This window comes from Olea europaea, chromosome 15, assembly GCF_002742605.1.
Source record: "Olea europaea var. sylvestris chromosome 15, O_europaea_v1, whole genome shotgun sequence".
NCBI classification, from domain to species: Eukaryota; Viridiplantae; Streptophyta; class Magnoliopsida; order Lamiales; family Oleaceae; genus Olea; species Olea europaea.
Genome location: NC_036251.1, coordinates 6422410 through 6434165, shown reverse-complemented (window position 1 = coordinate 6434165; position 11756 = coordinate 6422410). Strand labels below are relative to the sequence as shown.

The 11756-nt window shown below is 32.2% G+C and overlaps 1 protein-coding gene across 1 annotated transcript; it reads left to right on the top strand.

Annotated features, from left to right (window-relative positions):
• The first annotated feature begins 6125 nt into the window (after positions 1-6125).
• Positions 6126-10622, top strand: LOC111409975 (calreticulin-like). Its single transcript, XM_023040118.1, has 14 exons — positions 6126-6306; positions 7714-7821; positions 7932-8124; positions 8232-8490; positions 8566-8622; positions 8730-8777; positions 8852-8938; positions 9016-9073; positions 9167-9234; positions 9327-9422; positions 9541-9588; positions 9672-9701; positions 9787-9897; positions 10346-10622. Exons 1-14 carry the CDS (start codon positions 6213-6215, stop codon positions 10355-10357), a joined length of 1269 nt encoding a protein of 422 aa, XP_022895886.1. The 5' UTR covers positions 6126-6212; the 3' UTR covers positions 10358-10622.
• Positions 10623-11756: the final 1134 nt, after the last annotated feature.

Here is an 11756-nt window from a genome sequence, read left to right as displayed (position 1 = left end):
TGTAATTGTATAAACTACTTAAGGGCATTTTTTTCTTTTACTCAATAAAAGGTCATTTTGGTGATAGACAAATTTTTTTGCTTAAAGTGAAAAAATGCCTCTTTAACCTGGCCAAACTAAAAATTACCCCTCACACCTATAACTAATTGTAATGATTGAATTTACAGCTTCACCTGAAATTGGGGTAAAATATATACACTTCAAAATGTTGTGCCTGCGTCATTTATGCCTTTATGGAATTTGACTTCACAATGTGCAATTAACTTTTTCCCTCCAAACCAAAATCTGAACGGATAGTGTGTTTATGTCCATGAATTTTTATTCTTTCGAGTGATGCTGTAATCTGAGTGCAATAGTAGGTAATTCATTTTTAGCTTCGGAAAGCTACTTAAGAAGACAGAACCCCGAGGGAAATCGTGAATCTTTTTATAGGTACTTACCTTTTTACTGGATCGATATGAAAGACCAGCTCTACAACTTTTGGTGCCATATCTTCCAAAACCAATTGAAAATCTTATCATAGAACAAAGTAATGTGAATTTATTAAACTGCTCCACTAAATCATATTTGCTTTATTCATGTTGTACTGTCGTAGATGTTGGACCTGGTCACTCTAACCCTCACTCTATTTATAGTTTCATACACGTATCTTATTGTTCTATCTCTTAATGAAACTCACCATTGGAGAACTGTTTGACTAAAAGTTATTTCGCGGCATAGGTTTCCCATAAAGAAAAGAACTGAAAGAGAAATGGAATTGTGAATGAAGTATGAATTGTTGGTTCTTGTTTTGATGCTATTCTTTTTCCCAACTTCTGTAGTTTGTAATTAAATAAAATTATAATTATCAGATAAAATCGAGGATATGCTTCTCCGTGCCGTGCGAAGAGTGCAAAGAGTTTTTTCCAACTCTCCGCACCGCACTGTGCGAAGAGTGTGGAGAGTTCTCTCCAACTCTCCTCACAGTGCGGAGAGTACACTCTGCACCGTGCGAAGAGTACGGAGGGCGCTATGCGGAGAGTGCGGAGTTCTTTTTTTCTCTAGTTTATATATATTAAAAAAAACAATGGATAAAACAACCAATTGCAATAAATTTTAAGTTCGACAATCTAATTGGAAGAAGCAGCTTTCCACACAATTGCCTAAATCAAAATAAGTTTGCTTCTCTTAAAGTAAGTTGCAAGTATCTCAAGATAAAGCTGCTGAAAATAGTTATGTCATTCAAAGAAGACCTATTATATAGAATTCATCATTTAAAAGAAAATATGCATACACTGAAACAAACACTCTTAAAGACTACCAGAGATTAGAAAATGATCTGAGTAAAGCTTTCTGAACAGAAATACTTATGTCACCAGTCAAATATGCTTCATGCTTGAGAACTTGCTAATGAAGATATGTAGTACAAAATTTGGCAACCACCTTACCTGTGAAATTCAATGCATTGATAAGAGAACAATAACGCACTAACCAGACAACAAAGAAATTGGGTAGCAAAACTTGATTTACAGCAAAACATTATTTCAAATAAAACTAACTATAATCTTTAATGGATCTGTATCGTGACTTGTGAGTACAAGATCTCATGACATTGATTATGGTATACAAATGCCTACAGTCAACACTTCATCTTTCTTTTGTCTAGTCATATCTTTTGAATCGTAGGTATATGCTAAGGAATGCCGATTTGTATTCAAAATATTCGTGCCATGGTAAATGGCATGCACTCTAATTTAGTATGCAGTATAACAACAGCAGAAGTAGAAAGACTTACCCCCATGACCATCATAAACACCAAAGAATGAGGTGGAAGCATCAAAATCAGTAAGCTCTGCATGCTTGAGAAAAAACAATAAGACCATAGGTCATTCAAGGTAGTGAATAATGCATCTCATTATTACAAAATTACAAAATTTGCATTATAATGTTATACAACTATCTTCCCTTATTTTCTTTCTTGCACTGCTACACTCATAAGCTCCCTCTCTCGAGCAGCCTAGGTGCTCATGCACTCTATTAAGAAAATGTCTACATTGATCAAATTACCAAATTGAAATTACAAATTGCCTACATCGATCTCGAGCAACCTCTCGCAACATTGTTCAAATTACCAAGTTGAAGTTATTTATTAATAAAATAGGCTCTGATTTTTGTGTGAAAAAGGGATTGTTTGTAGTCTCTGATTTTTGTGTGAAAAATGGAGAAACAAAAGATTTTAGGTAGGAGAAAGAGAAATAGAAACGATGGTTACGTGTTGAAATTGAAATAATTTTGAAACTATTAAAATCGGGATGGGATGAAAGAATGGAATTCAACACTATTGTAGATATTGCATCTCTAGAGATTAGAAAAGGCATGACCATAACGTATGAAAATGGAGAATGAAAAAGTTAAAAAAAAAAAAAATGATGTCATTTTTTCTCTTGTATAGTAACTTGGGATTGGTTTACTATTCACTACTTCCCATTTTTAATAGAAGTTAGATATGTGATAGTTTTGTGAAAAAAATGTTCTTAAATGAGTTACTCACTCTTAATTCTTTTGGTTCCAAATAAAAACTCAAATTTTCGAATGCTCCTCTTCACTAATTATTATTTTTTTCATTTCATTTTTTTTACTTTTGTAAAGTTCAATCTTCCCCCAGTTGGGGGGGGGGGGGGGGGGGGGGCGGATCATAAACTCTTAAACCAAATAAATGAAATAAGAACAAAGTTGAATTGATTGAACATTAAATTAACATGAAATAAATTTCCGTCTATTGAAATTCTGAGTATTAGAATGCTTCAAACAACAAATGCTAAAGAATGAAAGAAAGAAGTTCGATTAAGCAATGTGAATTTTACTAATCTTGTTGGCTACAATTATTCTTCTTACTTGATTAACTAATGAAACCGCATCAAATTCTGTTTTGCATTCTTCGAAATCCAATATGATTCCCAACACATAAATCACATATAGGCCACCATTACCTATAATTATATTCATGTAGTTTTTTCTATCTATTAGGATTCTAGTTAAGCACAAATGAAAATAAAAACTAATGGAACAATTTAGAGTTATATATTTTATTTATGTCTATTTAAGTAAATTTACATAGGATTTAAAATATAACAAAAATTTTAATTTTTAAAATTGGATGTATATTTAAAAGGTGTAGATGGAAATAACTGAACCTAAATTAAATCAACCACCTCTTATCTCTATAACAACTCTCCCTCTCTCCATAGAGACAAAACACACACACTCTCGCCCCTCGGGCACAGCTTAACTGGTGGATCAATCAACATTGACTTGCTTCCAGCGGCAGGGTGGAGAGTTCGATTCCCAGCGGGAACCTGCGGCAAAAAATTTGGTATGCAGCAATCACTGTGGAGGAGGGTCTCTTGTGCGCAGAAGTGTACAGTCAATGGGGAGAACCTGTGATCCAGTTGAGGTATAACCCGCGATTTACCCCCTCTAAGGTTCTAGGGGCATGGGTCTTGGAGGTCCAGGATTTAAATTTTTTTTTTTTTTAAAAGTGATAAAACTAAAGAAAAAAGAAAAACACAAAAAAAGAAAAAAAGAAAAAAAAAAGAAAAGAAAAACACACTCTCTCTCTCTCTCTCTATATATATATATATATATATATAAACACACACACACACACATATATACACATACAATTTCATACGGTTTTTGCACAGATTCATTCTTTTTATCCAGAATCTCTCTTGCTTCAGTCATTAATTTCACCTTTCAATCTATAGGTTCTTTTTCCCCTGATTTTATCAATTTTATAAATAATGCTTTATATTAAGAAAAGTTACAATAAATCAACTATGGATGAATTGAAGATGGAGGAGATGTCGCTTCTATAGTTCTGTTCGAATAGGCTCTTAAAATTCATGAAGCCGCATCTAAATCATCCGACGATGAGATTTTTCTCTTTATTCAGTTTTTCTTTTATAATATCAATTATTTTTTGTTTAATTTCAATTATTTAGAGCTTTTATTTTTGTATTTTATAATAGACAGTCGTCGTTGCTTCCTATGTACTGATCAGCAAAGGCGATAGGTGGTCGTTACTGCTTCATATGTAAGGGTCTGTAATGTATATATGGCTATTTCTTCCTGTGTGCTGATTTACAGCGATGATGGGAGATTTGTGCGTATGCATACTGATCTTTGTGTGTGGTGCATTTGGAAAGGTGATGATGGGATGTGGTGTTGATTTGTGTGTGGTACGTTTACAGGCAATGGTGAGGTGACATCAATGTTTTTTAAGTGGTGGTGAGAGGAACATATAGGATAAAAAGTGGTTGTGAACAATAAAATGAATAAATTAAAATTAATAATAAATATTATGTGACTTAAAATTATGTGATTTGTGACTAAATTTATAATCGTGGCTTATGATTTTTGTTTTCATGATCAATAAATAAGTTGTGATTTACTAATTTGATAATTTGTGATTATTTAGATAAGTTGTAACCAATTATTTTGATAATTTGTGATCGAGATATAAGTTGTGAATTATAAAATTTGATAATTTGTAACCGTAAAATAAGTTGTGAATTATAAAATTTGATAATTTGTAACCGTAAAATAAGTTGTGACCTATAAAATTTATTATTTGTAGTAAAAAAATAATACATTGCATAATAATTTGATAATATGTGCCCAATAAATAAATTATGATCTATAAAATTTGGGATTTGTGACAGAAAAAATAATGTGTGATTAAATAATTTGATAGTTTGTGATTGATAAATAAGTTGTGATTTATAATTGTCACATTCTGTGATTGTGATTAGTATGTAACTGTGACTATAAACAGTATGATATTGTAAATTTAATATATTTAATTATCTATTTAATTAATAAAATATTTTAAATTATCTATTTAATTAACACTACATGATTTTTGGAATGAATGTATGACCAATTCTATATTTAAGGGAGAATCGTTTTAAATATATTTCATTATATAATATACATATATTATATTTATCTAATATATAATTAATATCTTATTTATGACCTGAATTTTGAAAATTTAAAATAAGTTTCTTAATTTTGAATTGACTTCTTGATATTACCTTATATATGTATTTTTTTCACAAAAACAAAAAACAAAAACAAAAAATAAAATAAATAAATAAATAAATTTTTGAGCCCAACAAATATTAAGTGTGCGTTTGATTGCAAGTATGAAATTTGCATGAAAAGAAAATAAATTGAATTGTCTAGAATTTATTTGCATGAAAATTATCGATTAAATATATTTGATTATTTTAATTTTTAACACAGAAAATATTATACTTGTCCATTTTTTATTGGTGGTATATGAGAGAGAGTGGATAGATGAGAGAGAGAAATAGATAGTGAATTTCTTAAAATATAAAATCATACTCCTCCTAAAAAAATATTTTCCTTAATTTTGAGAAAAATTTGGTCACGTGACCAAAAATAGGAAAATAATTTCTATGGAAAAAAATATTAATCAAACAATACAAATTATGAAAGTAGGAATTTGGATGGAAAAGAAAAACATTTTTTATAAATGATATTGACAATCAAACTCATACAAAATTAGCTCAAATTATCTAAGCTCATGAATTATATCCAACAATTCTAGGATTTTAACGTTTAGAAAAATCAAAACAAAATTTTCATAGAGTTGCAAATTATTTACGACAAGCCCGAGCCTCTTCCTTCCAATAATAGTAGTATTTATGATCTTAAGCAACTTGTATTTTTAAAAATATGTATAAATTTCAAAGAATCCATTATTATTTTTATTTATTAGTTTAGAATACTTAAAATAATATTAAAAATTGAAAACAAATAATTTCGAATATCCTTCGCATAAGTACGCATGTGATCGTAATGCTTGATGGTCGCCATATAATACATCAAGTATTTTAGAGCCTTATTGCATATACACACGGTTCACATTCGTCATTTTATACGTGCGCGTTGCGTAACCCAATCCAGTTAGGCCACGTTGAACCTGTGACAGCAGATTCTGCGTTGTCAAATCCTGATTGGTCCATTCATCCTACTATGCCACATCAGATCTAAGCCCCGAGTTAACATCAGTGTAAACCCAGCTTAAAGCCAGTTTCACGACTCACTCACCTGTATAAATAGCTTCAGTGTATTTTACGCTCAGTCTCTCTCTATCTCTCTCTCTCTAAAAGAGCCGGGGGATTGTACAGAGAAGGGCACCAATGAAGGGCCGTGACTTTCTCTCTCTAGCCATTGCTATCTCTCTGCTTCTGGCTATTTCTACTGCTGAAGTTTTATTCGAAGAACGCTTCGACGGTAGTCTTATCTCTCTTTAATTAATTGAAATCGGAATAATTTGTTAATTGTGATTCAATTTGCCGTCATTTTGATGAGTATTCTTTTGTTGATGAATATTTTGATTAATTTGTGGATGATCGAAGTTAATTTATGTTGTATATATCGATCTGATTGTTTTGAATGAAGGAATGTACTTAGGTATAAATGCGTGTGCAATGACGACGCTTTGGTTTAGATCTATGGAATCTCTCTCCTTTTTTGTTAATTTAAACGTCAAATTTACTAAGGTTTTGAATTTTTGTGCTTTGATTGTGAAAATGCTGAATTAATTGCAATGAGGTGTGTGATAAATTCCATGTATGAGCTGTGATTGGACCTAGTCTTTTGTACGTGAATCTTTAAATTTATGGTATGTTGGACGATTAAACGTGGATTCATGTCTTGAGCTTTTGTTTGATCTATTAAAAGTAGAATTATCTCTCTTTAATTAATTGAAATCGGAATAATTTGTTAATTGTGATTCAATTTGCCGTCATTTTGATGAGTATTCTTTTGTTGATGAATATTTTGATTAATTTGTGGATGATCGAAGTTAATTTATGTTGTATATATCGATCTGATTGTTTTGAATGAAGGAATGTACTTAGGTATAAATGCGTGTGCAATGACGACGCTTTGGTTTAGATCTATGGAATCTCTCTCCTTTTTTGTTAATTTAAACGTCAAATTTACTAAGGTTTTGAATTTTTGTGCTTTGATTGTGAAAATGCTGAATTAATTGGGATGAGGAGTGTGATAAATTCCATATATGAACTATGATTGGACCTAGTCTTTTGTACGTGAATCTTTAAATTTATGGTATATTGGACGATTAAACGTGGATTCATGTCTTGAGCTTTTGTTTGATCTATTAAAAGTAGAACGTAAATATATAACATGCGGTTGTATGATCACGGGTGATGGTGTAGCCCATTTCACGCTACATTTCCTTTGAAAATTACGGCAGAATTATAACTGGATATTCCTTTTGAGGAAGCTCAGATACATTTACGTAGTGATGACTTTACAAATCATGCATATGAAAGTAACTTTTGTATGATTTATGGTATTCTTGCTCCCTGAGGAGGAGTGATAGTAACGAAATCTTTTCAAAATTATAATAAGTAAAGGAGCAGAAAGTAACAGAATATCTGTAATGGAGAACATAATTTGTCTGGTGCAAAAGTGCAGGGCTCTGTTTGCTTTTGGCCAAGTGACATTTCTCTATTCATAATTTGGAGTATTTCTTGTTTTGTCAATATATAAAATTGTCCAAAAAGAAAAGAAGGCATAAGATTCATTATGTTTTTCCTTTTGTTGAACGAAAATTTTAACTGTTTGGATCTGTTGTCTTGTGCTGATTTGTACCTTTGTTAAATTTTGAAGATGGATGGGAAACCCGTTGGGTTAAATCCGAATGGAAGAAAGATGAAAACATGGCTGGAGAGTGGAATTACACCCCTGGCAAATGGAATGGAGATCCAAACGACAAAGGTAACCTTTTTATCTTGCAATGTTCGTGTGCAACATATATTTACATAGTTATTTACGTATAATGGAACTCAAAAAATTAAAGCCTTGTTAGCATCTATGTCAAAATCCAGGTATCCAAACCAGTGAGGACTATAGGTTTTATGCCATCTCGGCTGAGTTCCCTGAATTCAGTAACAAAGAGAAGACCTTAGTGTTCCAGTTCTCTGTTAAGCATGAACAAAAGCTTGACTGCGGTGGTGGGTATATGAAATTGCTGAGTGGTGAAGTTGATCAGAAGAAATTTGGTGGTGACACCCCATACAGGTTATACACCATATACTCTTTCGTTGTTGGAGCTTTTTCTGTTCTCACATGGTTAATGCCGTCACTGTTGAGGTTGCTGATTGGTTTTATTACATGGTCAACTGCAGCATCATGTTTGGGCCAGACATTTGTGGCTATACCACCAAGAAAGTCCATGCTATTCTGACATACAGTGGGAAAAATAATTTGATCAAGAAGGATGTCCCATGTGAGACTGACCAACTGACCCATGTATATACTTTTATCCTCCGACCAGATGCCACTTACAGCATCCTCGTTGACAATGAAGAAAAGCAGTCTGGTAGCTTGTATTCGGATTGGGACTTACTCCCATCGAAGACGATCAAGGACCCTGAGGCGAAGAAGGTAACTGTTGCTCCAGATGATGTATCTTTTAGTACTTTATGTTCTGGTGATATACTTCCTACATGTTAATGACAGCCTGAAGATTGGGATGACAAGGAATACATCCCAGACCCTGAAGACAAGAAGCCTGAGGTAAATGAACTGTAATTTGTGTCTGCTGTATTCCAAAATGAATATTGCCAATAAAAGAACCACATGGTAACAAGGTGATAAAATTCATATATTTTCTGTTACTGCAGGGTTATGATGACATCCCAAAGGAGATTCCAGATCCTGAAGCCAAGAAGGTAATTAAAGCTAATTTCCATTTTCCCCTGCTAGTTAATCGATGTACTTATATAAGCTGCTTTTGCAACTACAGCCTGAAGACTGGGACGATGAGGAGGATGGTGAGTGGACTGCACCAACTATCCCCAACCCCGAGTACAAGGGACCATGGAAGCCAAAGGTTTGTGTAATCTCAATTTAGGTTTTTTGACATTATTAGTGAAATAGACTCTTATAACTAGCTTTTGCCATTTCCAGAAACTTAAGAACCCCAACTACAAGGGCAAGTGGAAGGCGCCAATGATTGACAACCCAGGTTCATCATCTTCTCTTTTCCGTGAGTGAGTGCATCATCACACTGGTGCCAGAAGTTTTAATGTTGGCTAATTTGATACTATCATGATCACAGATTTCAAGGACGACCCAGATCTCTATGTTTTCCCGAATTTGAAGTATGTCGGCATTGAGTTGTGGCAGGTAAAAGAAATGATTATCCTGTCCCGTGAATTTATTTATTTTTTAATAAAATTCATTAAAATATCCTAATAAGGAATGATATGAATTTTCAGGTGAAGTCTGGAACATTGTTCGACAATATTTTGATTTGTGATGACCCTGAATATGCTAAGAAGCTAGCTGAAGAGACATGGGGCAAGCAGAAGGATGTATGCGGCATCATTAATTTTTAAAATCATCTTCTCTTCTACATTTACTCATACTTTAGTTTTCCACGGGAGAAAATTTTACCTACCCATTGATGTGTGAACTATGTCGATTTTGCAGGCTGAGAAGTCTGCTTTTGACGAGGCAGAAAAGAAGAGAGAAGAAGAGGTAACTTAATCTCACTGGATAGCAGTCATTGAGTGGATTCTTTAATCTTTCTTTTAGTGAACACTGTTTTGTTTTCTATATAGGAAACAAAGGATGATCCAGTTGATTCTGATGTAAGCCTGACATCCTCTCTTCAAATAGTATAGTCTACACCTATCTTTATTTATATACTGATTATGGGGCCCTTTCTTTTCATAGGCCGAGGATGGAGATGATGATGCCGATGATGCTGAAGCTGATGATGTTGATGATGTTGCGGAACCAGACTCAAAGGAAGACCCTACCACCTCAGTGGATGATGATGTACATGTAATAACATCAATCTATGTTCATTTTGAATTCACAAGTAACCATTTGCTTGGCAATTCATCTAAGTCATTGAGTGGATTCTTTAATCTTTCTTTTAGTGAACACTGTTTTGTTTTCTATATAGGAAACAAAGGATGATCCAGTTGATTCTGATGTAAGCCTGACATCCTCTCTTCAAATAGTATAGTCTACACCTATCTTTATTTATATACTGATTATGGGGCCCTTTCTTTTCATAGGCCGAGGATGGAGATGATGATGCCGATGATGCTGAAGCTGATGATGTTGATGATGTTGCGGAACCAGACTCAAAGGAAGACCCTACCACCTCAGTGGATGATGATGTACATGTAATAACATCAATCTATGTTCATTTTGAATTCACAAGTAACCATTTGCTTGGCAATTCATCTAATTTCATGTCCCACTTTCTGCTTCTGTTCTGCAGGATGAATTGTAGGGCGTTCAACAACTAATTTTCTGCTGACAACGTGGCTTGGAAATTCTTCCTTCTCTACTTTTAGCTGTTCAGATGCAGTTTTTTCTTATTAGAGGAAAGAAACATTTGAAGGGCTGCATGATCAACACATGTGGCTGATTGCTTTGGTTTCATGTGACTTGCAATTAGAATTACAAGAGGATTTGTTTTATTTGTTCTGTTTTAGATTTTATCTTATAGCTTGAATCCACTTGTTTTGTTCTATCTAAATACCCAATTTCTTTAAGCTGAGTAACTCATGAATTTTTCACTTAAGCTTAGTGTTTGTTTGGGAGAAACTTTTTCCAAGTGGGAAAAAAAAAGTAAAGAAAAGTTTTATATTTTTGGGGTTAAAAATGATTTTGGGGAATAATATATAAAAAATCTCCTACAAACACGTCTTAATCTTAAATCAAACTCTTTTTCCTATTATATAAAAAGGAGAATGTGAAGTTACTGCAGAAATCAACGGTGACTTGTTTCATTTTGTCTCACTAGAGCATTTTTTTCTTTTTCTTTTATTTTTATTTAAATGGGAGAGCAAAAATGACGTCGTTTGTTTTTGCTTGATATATATATATATATTTTATTATACAGTAAAAAAGGCAATTTAAATTTACTCCAATACGCAACTTTCCATAACTCTCATCAGTTGGAATTATTAAAAATAAAAATACTAATAATGGGATAGAAAATATTTCTAAAATATAAAAAGTTACAAGTACAAATTTGAAGAGAAAGGAATTTTAAATTGAAAAAAAAAATTATTTATAGTGTAAAATACACACCCAAAAAAAAAAATTCTAAAATGTAAAAAGTTACAAGTAAAAATTTAAAGTGAAAGAAATTTGAAATTGAAATTAAAAAAAAATTTATTTATAATGTGGAAAAAAAAAAACTCCGCTTGTCGGAGGCAAAAGTCTCCGATCACGAAGGAACTTATTTTATTTTATTTTATTTACATTATAGATATTTTTTTTTCAATTTAAAATTCCTTTTAATTCTTTTCTTATGATAATAAAACTTAATTTTTCAATTTGAACTAAATAATATTTATATATTCTTTATTTAATTTTCGTAACTTTCTTTTATTTTATTATTATTATATATATTTTTTGAAAATTATTAAAATTTCTTTTTTATTCGTATTATAAATATTTTTTTCGATTTAAAATTCTTTTCGTTTAAAACGTAATTTTTTATAATCCTTATCCCTATCCCTACTATATAAAAAGGATACGTGGAGTTATTTCCTTGTCCCTACTATATAAAAAAGAAATGTGGAGTTGTTGTAGAAATCAATACTGACTTGTTCCATTTTGTCTCACTGTAGCGTTTTTAATTTTTTTTCAAGTGGGGCAGCAAAAACGACGTTATTTGT

What these genes read in the sequence shown, in the direction of transcription:
- LOC111409975 (XM_023040118.1), top strand. Translation starts at nt 6,213, where the DNA reads ATGAAGGGCCGTGACTTTCTCTCTCTAGCCATTGCTATCTCTCTGCTT. An exon ending in AGGACCCTGAGGCGAAGAAG is followed by an intron (nt 8,491 to 8,565) that starts GTAACTGTTGCT and finishes TGTTAATGACAG; the next exon opens with CCTGAAGATTGGGATGACAA. An exon ending in TCGGCATTGAGTTGTGGCAG is followed by an intron (nt 9,235 to 9,326) that starts GTAAAAGAAATG and finishes ATGAATTTTCAG; the next exon opens with GTGAAGTCTGGAACATTGTT.